The sequence below is a fragment of the Chiloscyllium plagiosum genome, unplaced genomic scaffold (genome assembly GCF_037043375.1).
Source record: "Chiloscyllium plagiosum isolate Xiang-an unplaced genomic scaffold, Cpla_swu_hap1 HiC_scaffold_2, whole genome shotgun sequence".
NCBI classification, from domain to species: domain Eukaryota; kingdom Metazoa; phylum Chordata; class Chondrichthyes; order Orectolobiformes; family Hemiscylliidae; genus Chiloscyllium; species Chiloscyllium plagiosum.
In genome coordinates, this window is record NW_028270140.1 from 67,989,186 (window position 1) to 68,003,428 (window position 14,243).

Consider the following 14,243-nt stretch of genomic DNA (forward strand, 5'->3'; position numbering starts at 1 on the left):
AACAAAATTTTGGGGCATTTCAGAAGGATGCTGAATATAACATGAAGAGGTTCAGGTTTCTACATGGTCTACTTACTAACTTGTTTTAATGGAATCATTACAGATGTGAAGCCAAGTGTTTGACTTTACTAATACTTACTTAAGGTCCATGCCAGAGGGAGTACCTCTTTGTTTATCCTTCTTTTGCTTTTAAATCTGTTATTTCTTCTTCTACTTCACTATCTCAAAGATCTGGAAGAACAAAAATATCTTGTTTAAAAGTATTGCTATGACTTCAGCTGATGTTATTACCAGAAATGTCTGATCCCAGATAGGAACCTGGTTTGATCAATCATATTTTGATATATTTTGGTTTTAATGAAGTGATCAGTCACTGAAACATTAGCACACATGCTGGAAATTTTGCTTTAACTGATTAATGGAAGTTTATCAACAAAAGAAATTAAAATAAATGAAATCAACCTATTTACTTATATTACAAATTGATAGGTTTTTAAACATATATTAAAATATTATCCCATTAAACTCAAAACACTCCTTTATAAATTTAAAGAAAACAACAGCTTTTGTGCACTACCCACAACATATTGCTGGTACAATACCTCCAAAAATAACATTTCTTCAATACTGTCACACCAGAGTCCCTGTATCTAATGCCTTATTAGGTTTAAGCTACTTGTAAGTTTAATTTTTAGACTATAAATGCAGATACTGCCTGCCTGGAGCTATCCTATTCTTGAGCTTAAATGTACTCTTCTTGAAATAATCTCTTCATGGTTTTATCCAAGCACCTGTGCACTGGGATTAACGCTATCTCCTCACTCTAGCGTAACCTCATTCAATATGTATCCTTCCCTTCTTAGGAGCACAGTTTGAAACCACCATCCTATTTTAAGAATGTCACAAGACTGCTCCTGAGATTGGAGGGGTTGGTATTGTATCCACTAGAGTTTAAAAGAATGAGGGGTTGTTTTCATAAAAACCTATAAAATTTTAAAAATCACACAACACCAGGTTATAGTCCAACAGGTTTAATTGGAAGCACACTAGCTTTCGGAGCGATGCTCCTTCATCAGGTGATAGTGGAGGGCTCGATCGTAACACAGAAATTCGCTCCGAAAGCTAGTGTGCTTCCAATTAAACCTGTTGGACTATAATCTGGTATTGTGTGATTTTTAACTTTGTACACCCCTGTCCAACACCGGCATCTCCAAATCATGTATAAAATTTTAGCAAGACAAGATAGGTTGAATGCAGAAAGGATACTCCTAATGGTGGGAGAGTCCAGAACCAGGGATAATAGTTTAAGGAAAAGGTATAAATCTTTAAGGATAAGATAAGAAATTACTTCACCCAGAGAGTGGTGAGCAAGTGGAATTCCCTCCCTAGTACAGAAACATTGTGTGTTTTCAAATAAAGGTAGATATAGCTCTTGTGTCTAAAGGATTCAAGGGAAGTTGGGTGCAGGCTGAGGATATGGAGATCAATGAGCAGTCATAATCATAATTGAATCACCTACTTCTCCTGTCTTCTGTGTTTCTTGTTTCTATGTTTCTCACATTTCTGTTTTCACACTTTCAACCTGCTCCCAGTATAAGGTTGCCCTTATCCCCACTAGCCTTCACTTTCAATAGGGGATCATCATCCACTATATCAGTCACCTGAAACGATCTATTCACTTTTGTGACATCCAAGCCCACTCCTCTTTCCAACAAACCTTTCCCTGTTCTTGGCAGCATTGCCTGTAGCACCAGTGCAACTATACTCCAGCAAAGACTTGTTGTCTTCAAGACATGAGGGAGAATGAGTAAATTTGCAACAGTGTAAAAAACGGATTGAAATATTTTCCATAATATTATTTATCCAGGTTGAACTCTGAAATGAATAAAATACTTTTCAAAGTACTTTTCTAGAGCTGGCTACTCTAATAACTCTAAACATAAGGCTGGCTTTTCGTTACTGATAGGCATGAAGACGAGTCATAAATCTGGGTTCGCAGCTATTAACAGTTTGATCATTTATATAAAAAATGAAATAGTGAACTACAATAGTTTCAAGAACGCATTGCCTCAAACATTATTTTAGCATGGTCTGGAATTTTATATTGATAAACTTGTCCAAGCCATAACCACAATATTTATTTTTAGTTTATTTCTGCTTCCTTTATTCTAGGCATATAACCTTTCTGGAAAAAACCATGCCAGTGTATCAAGGGCTGATATTCAGCAGCCAGGACCCATTATTGTGCCTACAGCAGGAGAAGAGATGCTATCAACCAGCAAAGTGATAAAAGTTTCTGTTAAAGAAAGTAATACACCGGAAAGCCAGCAGATTCTACCTAATGTTTATCGCAGAGTTGCACAGGACCATAAGCTACCGATACTTTTAGATCTGCAAAACAAAGAGCAGAGTAAAAATAGTGTAAACTCGCAGTATTCTAAACAAAATGGCCATACTACTACACAATGTTTGAACAGTGAAATTGCTAAGGGCTTGGATGGTATGTCCTTGCATTGTAAAAATGCTTCTAATGATGTTAAGTGTTGGAACTCGAGGCACATGAACGGAATTGAGACTAAGCCCAGCCTTTTGACACTGGGGGATACCTGTAGCAAAACTTGTCAACAGCTCTCTGGTTGTGGAAAGTCATTATTTACTTCACCATTTGGCCAGCCTCCGTCTTGGCAACAGGTTGGTTCTCAGCTGGGTCAGTTGTGCTGTTCTGGTATTGACACTGATGCAGAGGATGAGTCCTCTATAAGCTCTGAAGAGCCAGGAATTTCTGAATTACCGGAGCCTGGTGTTTTGCAACCACTTCATGACTCTGACCTTTATGTTGAAGTTGTTAAAAAGACTAAATCTGTACCTGAATACAATGAAGTAGCATATCCTGATTATTTTGGACACATTCCACCTCCATTCAAGGAATATCTTATAGAAAGACCCTACGGTGTACAAAGGTGAGTAGGATGGTGATATTGCATGACAAAAAAAAAAGAGAAATTTCAATCGAAGATAGAGGCAACACCAGAATTGAAAAATTTGCAAAAGATAATGAATGGTAACATTGTGCTTTGGTATGCCAAGCCTGAATTTTGTAAACTTTTTGATGATAAAAATGAGAGAGCGTAAGGAAAGCAGATTCATATTTTCATTAACGGCATGTATGATTATATCTTACTGAATTTTTGTGTATTTATCTGATATGTATTTTAACATGGAAAGTGTTTAAAAAAAAAATTCAATACCTTATGAATACCTTAAAAGATGATTCATAATGTACGAAACCATCTTAACATTTAAATCAGAAAATAATTAGAATAAATATATTATGTTACAACATTGCATGAGCATTAAAAAAACTATATATAATGTTCATAGCATGAAATTATATTACACTGCCTTTGTTATATAAATTTAGCTTACTTTGATAGCCATTATCAACTAGTTTAGTTATTAAGTATAGGAAAGGGTTCTAGTCTACTAAAATATAGAGCTATATTTACACTCCATATAATACCGCTAAATTTGATTTGTGAATTTTTTTCAAAAGATTTGGCAGATACTCTTTATAAACTTTTACTTGCTTTACTCTTGTTAGGTTTATGGAATAGCTAGTTTAATGTCAGCACTGTGCAACTTTGTAAAATAATATCTGTTTCATCGTTCTTTACTGCAATTTGCTACGTGTTCAATTAACATTTTTTCTATCACAGAGCAAAAATATTCCAAGATATTGAGAGACTGATCCATGCAAATGACATTATTGACAAAATTGTATATGATCTTGATTTTCTAAGGTGAGTTTGCTGTCTGTAGTCAACTTTAGTTCCACTGTCTAATGTTCATGTATAATGTTGTCTCATATGTTTATTCAATGCATTTTTATATCCTTATCTCACTTAGCTATCCAGTACCAGAAGATGGAGAAACATTAAGATTCAATTCACAATTTGAATCTGGAAATCTTCGAAAAGCCATTCAGATCAGAAAGTAAGATTGACAGCATATCTTTACAAAAATTATCATTTGACTAAGCTGAAATTCCTGAAGTTTGAATAATTTATTGTACTTTGTGCGCAACAATATATTCTTTCTCTTAATTTTTAAAAGATTGGTGATTTAAGTCACTTCATATCTGCAGACTCTATCCATTCTTCAAGAGCATTTACCTCTACTCTAAATGTTTGTGTGTCTCACACCTGCTTTTGCTACACCAAAAATGTGGTCTGTTAGAACTCAGCTCCAAGTTCAAGAGGCCCTGCTGCATTCAGGTTTCCCTTCTGTGACAATCGTAAACTGCCCCCTTTCTCCTTGGTGCGAAAATAGGATTAGTCAGAAATGCATTTTGGATTTGAACATCCAGATCTGCTCGCCATTTTTAAGTTGTGCAGAGTCCCTCCAGGACCATTGAAGTGTGGGCCTATAACTCTAAATGGCATTAGCAACAACATGACATATGGGACTATGATAATAGTTGTGTGGTGGAAAACAGTGACTGGCAATTGGCAGCAAGGAAGATGACGGTGGTGGAAGGACCATGTAGTTTTATTTTTGTGGGTTTATAAACTGGGGACTGAAATGAGAAAGAATTGTTTTTACTGGCTGCAGGTGTTAAAGCAAGTAACCTGATACCCAAAGCAGGCGTTGTAGCCAACTGTTTGAACAAGCAGTGCTTGACATTCAAATCGCAGATGACCTGGAGCCAAGGGTATGTACTGAAGTCATTCCTGTTGGCAACAAGAAGTTGATTGGTCTGTGAACTAGTGACAATTATTGATGACAAAGATCATTTGCTTGCAAACAGCTATGTCATTGGTTCTTGGGTGTCTCAACAGCTTGGAGCTTGAAACGTTAGAGAGAAAGAGCTGTGCCAGCCCAGAAGCTGTCAACTCTTTGCAAAAACTCCATTGAAACCTAAAGAAAACTAGTAACTTTCCTGTTACTGTAGGCTATGACTTTTGAATTGATAAATCCAGAGACATTTTCCAAGTGAACCAGTATGGAAGATATAGACTGTGACTGGGAAATAGATGGTGACATGTTGCAAAATGTCCAGATTAGAGAGGAGGAAGTGCTGGATGTCTTGAAATGGTTAAAAGTGGATAAATCCCTAGGACATGGTCAGGTGTACCCGAGAACTTTGTGGGCAGCTAGAGAAGTGATTGCTGGACCTCTTGCTGAGATATTTGTATCATCGATAGTCACAGGTGAGGTGCGGGAAGACTGGAGGTTGGCAAACGTGGTGCCACTGTTTAAGAAGGGCGGTAAAGACAAGCCAGGGAACTATAGACCGATGAGCCTGACTTCGGTGGTGGACAAGTTGTTGGAGGGAATCCTGAGGGACAGGATGTACAGGTATTTGGAAAGGCAAGGACTGATTCAGGATAGACAACATGGCTTTGTGCGTGGGAAATCATGTCTCACAAACTTGATTGAGTTTTTTGAAGAAGTAACAAAGAAGATTGATGAGGGCAGAGCAGTAGATGTGATCTATATGGACTTCAGTCAGGCGTTCACAAGGTTCCCCATGGGAGACTGATTAGCAAGGTTAGATCTCATGGAACAGAGGGAGAACTAGCCATTTGGATACAGAACTGGCTCAAAGGTAGAAGACAGAGGGTGGTGGTGGAGGGTTGTTTTTCAGACTGGAGGCCTATGACCAGTGTAGTGCCACAAGAATTGGTGCTGGGCCCTTTACATTTTGTCATTTACATAAATGATTTGGATGCGAGCATAAGAGGTACAGTTAGTAGGTTTGCAGATGACACCAAAATTGGAGGTGTAATGGACAGCAAAGAGGATTACCTCAGATTACAACAGGATCTGGGCCAATGGGCTGAGAAGTGGCAGATGGAGTTTAATTCAGCTAAATGCGAGGTGCTGCATTTTGGGAAAGCAAATCTTAGCAGGACTTATACACTTAATGGTAAGGTCCTAGGGAGTGTTGCTGAACAAAGAGACCTTGGAGTGCAGGTTCATAGCTCCTTGAAAGTGGAGTCACAGGTAGATAGGATAGTGAAGGCGGTTTTTGGTATGCTTTCCTTTATTGGTCAGAGTATTGAGTACAGGAGTTGGGAGGTCACGTTGCGGCTGTACAGGACATTGGTTAGGCCACTTTTGGAATATTGCGTGCAATTCTGGTCTCCTTCCTATTGGAAAGATGTTGTGAAACTTGAAAGGGTTCAGAAAAGATTTACAAGGATGTTGCCATGATTGGAGGATCTGAGCTACGGGGAGAGGCTGAACAGGCTGGAGCTGTTTTCCCTGGAGCATCGGAGGCTGAGGGGTGACCGTATAGAGGTTTACAAAATTATGACGGGCATGGATAGGATAAATAGACAAAGTCTTTTCCGTGGGGTCAGGGAGTCCAGAACTAGAGGGCATAGGTTTAGGTTGAGAGGGGAAAGATATGAAAGAGACCTAAGGGCAACTTTTTCACACAGAGGGTGGTTAGGTGTATGGAATGAGCTGCCAGAGGATGTGGTGGAGGCTGGTACAATTGCAACATTTAAGAGGCATTTGGATGTGTATATGAATAGGAAGGGTTTGGAGGGATATGGGCTGGGTGTTGGCAGGTGAGACTAGATTGGGTTGGGATATCTGGTCGGCATTGACGGGTTGGACCGAAGGGTCTGTTTCCATGCTGTACATCTCTATGACTCTATAATGTGTATTTCTTACACACCAGTAAAAGCAGCCAGAGAATAACATCGGAACAGCAACAGTTCCAACCAGCCAAAGAAGGATCCTCTGAACTTCAGAACCAGCAACCAAAGAGCACTGAACTGATTTTTCCACTTTTTGTACTTCTTCCAACAATCTGTTTTCCCTACTTACCTGTCTCTGTGCAAGGGGAGTTTATAAGGGGATTAGAATTTTAGTTAATAGTGTTATGTGCCAATAATTTGTTTCTCTTTACTTGGAGTATGGTCTAATTAGTTGTAATCAGTAATAATCCTGGTTTAGTACAGAAACTAGACGTGCTTTCAATTGACCTTAGTCTGAAAGTCAAGTAAATTGGGGTGTGTGTATGTTTTTAGAAGGACTTTCTTTACAGCACACTATCAGTGAATGTTAACAAAGTTTGGAAGCTTATGGTCCAGGATTTGGATTGGATTGGAAATAGAGGTAATGAGAATTGTTTGTAGTTTGCTACTGAAGAGATGAAGGGAAAAGTTTGAATCATTGTACCACACTTCCTAGCACCTTTGTATTTGCATGGCATGGCTTGAGCTGCAAACGTCAGAATAAGGTTCATGATGTCAAAGGTTAATGTAAATGGATTCCATGGCCCTTCTATGTCCCACTTTGCTAAGAACTATGCTAAACTGTCATTTGTGTATGATGTGAATGCTGATTGTTTACATTAAGAACCTGTTCTGTTCTTGAAACTCCTCATGCAGGTTCAGTGAATCTAATGGATTCACCACATCAGGGCTTATTGTCGTGGTGCTATGATGCAGTGAAGGCACAGAGAAATTGAGGAGCTGCAAATGTGCCAGCAAATCCAGGATGAGTAATAACCTCTGGCATATATCAAACAAACAGTTTCCACATAAAGAAGTTGCCGCTGATGGTCCTCACAGGATGAAGAGGTACAAGAGACCTCGAGTCTATTGTCTCCAATGCCATTTCCTCCAGATGAGTGAGAGGCAGTGTTAGTGCAGAGGAGGATGTCCCGGAGTATCATCACAGAACTGTCATCTGCTGGAGCATGACTTGCAACCCTAAAGGATGGGTGGCCATTCTGTCTCAATGGTTATCCAGGCGAGAGTTGCACTAAATGTTTATGCAACTGGTTGTTTCCAACGATCATTGGGACTTGTGTGGGATCCCTCAATCCTCAACCACAAATGTATCAAGGCTTGTTATCATTGCAGTTTATGCCAGATCACACCGTTACATCTCATTTTCCCTATTACATGGTTACCTGGTCAGTACTGTTGCCCAGGCAGCAGGCTTTGCCACAAAAAATGACTATACCATAGACTGTTCACACACATTGAGAGAACCACACCATAGCATGTCTGACTTTATCAAAAGGAAATGCTTCTATTCTGCAAATCTACAAGTCACCTGAGTGATAATGTTGTCACTTTAAAAAGGTTATTTTGTTCTGGGTTTTTATGAGGAGAGGTTAAAAAGGCAGAGATGACGAAATGGCTACTGAAAACAGCTTAAGTAAATAACTTAGGAGACCTTTAGATTTGTTTTTAAAAGCAGGTATAACAATGGAAGGGGAGTGGGCAGTTCTCCCAGACCAGGCTTCCAGTTTTTGTTTTGTTAGCTTTAGTAGTCAGAAGCTGTTTGGGATCCCAGAAGAATTGGAACTTTAATGAATGATTTCTAGCTGCTACATTCTCTGAAATATCTCTATATTGTTTCCTCCTGGATTGGAGAACTGCATGGAAAAATCTGTGTCTGAATTTACCTCTTTGCCAACGGGTAGCTTTTTGGGATGCTACTATATCGGAACAGTTAATTAGCAGGAGATACAGTATCCATTATTCGGTTAAGTTTTATAATAGTTAAGTTATTCTAAATTCCTCTTTCTTTTGTTTGTATTTTAACTATGGTATTTAAATAAATTGTGTTTTACTTAACATTCAGTAGTTTGACCATTCGTATCACATCTGGAACACAGCACTTCACATCCAACTTTAAAGTAAGAAAAAGTTAGTGTCTAGGCTACTTTCTTAAAATATTTTGAGGGGGTATGGTCTGGTCAATTACATCTGTGATCATCAGTACCATATCATGGAGATCTGTATCAATTATACTGGAAGCTGCCTATATCCTAGAAGTCTCAGACTCCTGCTTCATGTCAAGTGCCAGATGCCTAACAAGGATGGACTGCTAACAGACCAGAGCTGCACTCTGTAACATGGCCAATGACTCTGTTATACAATCCTCTATATGACATCAAATGTAGATACATTTATTCCACAAGGACCATCATGAAGCAAGCCATCTGAAGATGAGGTTCCAATGCTTGGATCAGTATAGGATACATTGTGCCGCTTGTCCTTGCATGCTATACTCTGCATGATGCAAAAAGAGGATGTGGTGGATGCTGAAAAGCTAAGAGTGGCAGTTGCCTTTTGAGAAGAAAATTGAGAACATTGAATAGATGGAACATCATCTTCAGCATGATACAGCAGTGTCACGTCAGATGCAACAAGCTTAACAGGAATTAATTCCAATAGTTATGAATTGGATGAAGTGATCAGTCATCGGATAAGTTTGTTGCTGCCTTGAAAATCAAGAAACCCCTGTTTATTCTTAAAAGCAAATGCATTGTTTTTTTTTCATTTGCTAACTGTTATTTGGTAAACTAAACACATTTTATATAGAAAATACGCTTGTTAACATTTAAACAATTAATTGATATAATTTTAATAGTGTAACAGGTATTTTTTATAAGTACTTACTATCTAACTTATTGCTTTGGAATTTTCTTTTACTGAAATGTATGTTTACCATTGTCGAAAATCTTCTCTTTCTGAAATTTGCTTAATGGCTCCTGAATTGGGAGCAAAATTCACGTGTGCCACCTCCTCCTGCCAAATGCAGAAAGGATAGATAACTCTGCTCCAGAAAAACACATTGCCTGGGCTGCTTTACAATGAGTGTTTCTTCTATTGACAGCCCAGGTAAGATTTTCACCAGTATTTTTTTCAAAGACCATGTATTTATTGTGTGCATGATAAGCACATCAGGTTCACAAAACTTTCCTTTGAAATTTTTAAATTGATATTTTATGGTCGTACAATTCTCTAACAGCATTTCTCATCAGCAACTGTTCAAAAATTTGTTCTTGGGATGTACGGATTATTGGCCAAAATTATTACTTTACTTCTTGTGCCCACGTAGTAAGATGAGCCTTCTGTTAAATCATTGCTCCTGAATTATTAGTTTACCATGAGATTGATACTGGTGTCTGCCATGATTGTAGTAGCAATATTAAGAAATGTGAAAACCTACTTCCGAGTGGGGAGGTATTTAAAATGCCAGCAGTTTTCATATAGCATTTGCATTCTACAGAATCTGGCCTTGTTGTCACCTTTTGTTTGTTCTCGTTACTTCATTTTTGGCCTGATATTTGTGTCTCAGTTCCTTAGTGAAGTCTCCAGTTTTCTAATCACATAACCGATCTTTGTATTATCTGCATATTTATTAATCATATTTCCTAAATTAAAGTCAGAATCATTTACGTATATATCATTACAACACAGGGTAAATCCCTCTGCTAATTTAAGCCAGCAACACAGAAAAGATTCACCCTGTGCTGTAATCTGTTAAAATTCGAGAGGCAAAGAACCATTCCAGAGGTCACTATTTGAAGTAAAAATTAACAACTTTTTTCTTTAAGTCCAACAGAGGATAGTAAAACCAACAACTATTTACAATTCCTTTCTCTTAAACCTATCTTTTACCCCCCACTCTACAATACTAGTCCGATACAAAATCCTGATTAAGATTTACAAAATAAATATCACATTTCAAAACCAGTCAGCTTTGTTGAGTCTCCTTTGTAGATTTTCCTCTGTAGGTTCTCTCCAGGTCGGGTTCGATGTTCTGCTGTGCAAACTTTTTCCACAGACAGGTACCTCTTCGAGAGCTCTTGAGTAGCAGCCTACATTTGTTGGTCTTCTGGAAGTTCTCTCTCTAGCTGTTCAAAATGTCCAGATTTATACTCCAAAACATTGGATCATTTCATTAGTTTTAATATTGTCAAGATACTAAATTCACATTTGATTGCATTCTGGTATCTTGGGGCATAATTCAAACTGATTGGACGAATTTGAATTTGTTTTTGTTCCATAGTAACATAGCTGCTGCGAGCTGTTTCGACCAAGTGTTACATTGTTACCTTGTTCCGGACTCTTTGTTTTGTCCTTGCTAGCTTTTCAAGTCTCTCAAAGGTACAGTACCTCTACACCTTCATAACACCCCCCCCCTTAAGAAAATAAATGAACCATCATAATGAAAAGATGGCTTCATTTTTTTCTCTCTTCCTTAACCACAATATCCTGACATATATACGACTTTAATCTAAGTTCATATTAACTTGTTCCCACATAAGATTAATATCTATTCAATGTTATACTTATCTATACTTTATCAGTTAAATCTGCGATACCGCATCTGCGATTACATTCTTACGACCCATGACATGTACGATATGTAAATTAGAAGTCTGTAATTTAAGACTCCAACGAAGTAGTTGCATTTTCTTGTCTTTAAAGCATTCCAAGAATATAAGAGAATTGTGATCTGTGTACACAACCGTCTCTGACACATTGTTTGTGACATACACATTAAAATTCTGTAAGGTCAGTACCAAACTCAATAGTTCTTTTTCGATTGTGGAGTATTTCCTCTGGTGGATGTTGAGTTTTTTCGAAAAGTAGCCAACTGGCAGTTCAATCCCATCATCATCCTCCTGTAGCAGTACAGCTCTGACTCTAATGTCACTAACATCGATGGCAACTGTAAAAGGCTTTGAAAAGTTTGGTGTAGCTAAAACTGGTACAGTGGTTAATATTGCTTTCAAATGGTCGAATGCCTCCTGGCATTGTTCTGTCCACCAAAACTTTGTGTTCTTCTTCAGCAAATCAGTTGATGGCACCACTACACTGCTGAAGTTTGGAACAAACTCCTGATAGAACCTGTTTAGTCCCAAGAATCGAAGCAACTCTTTCTTTGAGGTTGGTCGTTGAAATTCCTCGATGACCTTCGTCTTTGCGTTCCCTGGGGCCAACCTTCCATGACTGATGTGATTGCCCAAGAACATCACCTCTGCTTTTGCGAATTCAGTTTTGTTTAAGTTTATTACCAGTTTTGCTTCTTGTAGTCATTCAAAGAGCTCTGCCAATTGTACTATGTGGTCTTTCCAGGACTCACTAAAGATCACTACAGCATCCAAATAGACTGCACAGTTTGTTAACCCAGCCACAACTCTGTTCATGAATCTTTGGAATATGGCAGGTGCGTTCTTCATTCCAAAGGGCATCACTTTAAACTGATATAAACCATTTGGGGTTACAAATGCAGAAATTTCTTTCACCATCTCTGATAAAGGTTCCTGCCAGTAACAATGCAGTAAGTCCAACTTAGTGATGTAACTGGCTTGTCTGACTTTGTTGATACAGTCCTCCAATCTCTGAATTGGATATGAGCATGATTTTGTAATGGAGAATCCACAATAATCCATGCAGAATCATTGAGTCACGTCCGCTTTGGGGAAATAAGACGATTGGTGAACTCCTCCTCTCACTCTGGCTTGGTTCGATGATATCCTCACTGAGTGTGGCCTCTACCTCCTTCTGGACTTGTCTGGCTTTGAAAGGATTAAACCGACAGGAGTGTTGTTTTATTGGAGCACTATTCCCTACATCGACTTCATGTACAATAGCATTAGTCCTCCCCATCTGATTCTTACATGTGTTGTTATACTGCAGTGACGAATCTTTCAACTGTGTTCTGTACACCTGAGACAGATAGTTTACTGACCTGGAAGTAAGTGAGGACTGCAGATGGTGGAGATCAGAGTCTAGAGTGTGGTGCTGGAAAAGCACATCAGTTTAGGCAGCATCCAAGGGGAAGGAGAATTGACGTTTCGGGCAAGAGCTCTTCCTGATGAAGGACTCTTGCCCGATAGGTCGATTCTCCTGCTCCTCAGTTATTAACCTGTCCTACTCCGCAAGGCCTTCTTCATTTTTTAACATATTTTGAGGCACATCAAAATCCACACTATCTGGATTTGACATACCCAATACCTTTTTTGTCTATTTGGCATCTTTACTAGATAGTTCACCTGTCTCAACTTTTTCTTAATTTGATAGAGACCACTAAACCTGGCTTTGAAGGGATTTCCTATCACTGGTAATAATACTAACACGTCATCCCCTCAAGAAAACATCTGAATCTCAGAGCTTTTATCTGTAACCCACTTCATTCTGTGCTGTACCCTCTTTAGGTGCTATTTTGCTAACTCACTGACTTGATTTAGTCTCTCCCTCACCTCCAATACATAATCTAATCTGACTTTGGTCCTGTCAATTGTTTTATAATTAATTTCAAAGGGCCTCTTACTTCATGCCCAAATATTAACTCGAAGGGAGTGACCTGAGAAGATTTGTTTGGGGCACCTCTGATGGCAAACAATACAGGTGGGATACTTTTATCCCAATCATTTGGATAATCCTGACAGTATGCTCTCAACATGATCTTCAAGCTCTGATGCCACCTTTCTCAAGCTCCCTGGGATTCAGGATGATATACACTGGATTTAAAATGCTGTATACCTAAACTATCCATAACCTCCTTAAAGAGCCTAGCTGTAAATTTGACCCTTGGTCCGACTGAATCTCTCTGGTTAGCCCATACCATGTGAAGAAAACTACTAACTCCTCTACTACCCTTTTTGTCTTGATTCTCCATAATGGAATTGCCTCTGGAAATTTGGTAGCCACATTCATTATGGTTAACAAGCACTTATCTATTTCTCTGACGCATCTAAGTGTTCAAGTAATTCCCTTACAATTTCAGCTTTACTTTTGTCCATGGTTAAACCCAAATCTAACTTCTTTGCTAATTCTAAAAGTATGGCCTTTTTCTTTCCTTCTAAACTTTCTTGGCAAATTTGAGAATCATCTTCAAACCCCAGAACCTCTTTTGCAATTTTAAGGACCATTTCTCTCGCTTGTAATGTAACTAACCACAAGTCACCGAAATTAAACAAATTGTCTCACCTACACTTTATTTAAAGATCTAGCACACTAACCTGTTTAAATATACTGGGTTTTCTCATATGCCAAATCTATTCAAACAAGTCCAAATCTCAGACTATCTATCTAAACATGTTCAAATCGTGGACAAAAGCCCCCAAACTGTTACGGCACGGGGTAAACCCTTCTAATTTAAACTGGTAACATAGAAAAGATTCATCCCATGCTGTAATCTGTTAAAATTTGAGAGGCAAAGAACTATCCCAGAGGTGACTATTTGAAGTAAAAATTAACAACTTTATTCTTTAAGTACAACAGAGAATAGTAAGACCAACAACTATTTACAACTCCTTCCTCTTAAACTTATGTTTTACCTCCCACTCTACAATACTAGATTAGATTACAGATTAGATTACTTACAGTGTGGAAACAGGCCCTTCGGCCCAACAAGGCCGCACCGACCCGCTGAGGCGCACCCACCCAGACCCATTCCCCTACATTTACCCT

The 14,243-nt window shown here is 38.5% G+C and overlaps 1 protein-coding gene across 6 annotated transcripts in view; it reads left to right on the top strand.

The window, feature by feature from the left end:
* Window positions 1-14,243, top strand: part of agtpbp1 (ATP/GTP binding carboxypeptidase 1) — a 330,136-nt gene that overhangs the window by 199,918 nt on the left and 115,975 nt on the right. For all 6 annotated transcript variants that reach the window (XM_043713129.2, XM_043713120.2, XM_087997543.1 and 3 more), the window contains 3 exons: window positions 2,173-2,960; window positions 3,717-3,800; window positions 3,907-3,993. In XM_043713129.2, coding sequence (XP_043569064.1) covers window positions 2,173-2,960; window positions 3,717-3,800; window positions 3,907-3,993 — 959 coding nt within the window. The remainder of the gene's footprint in view (window positions 1-2,172; window positions 2,961-3,716; window positions 3,801-3,906; window positions 3,994-14,243) is intronic.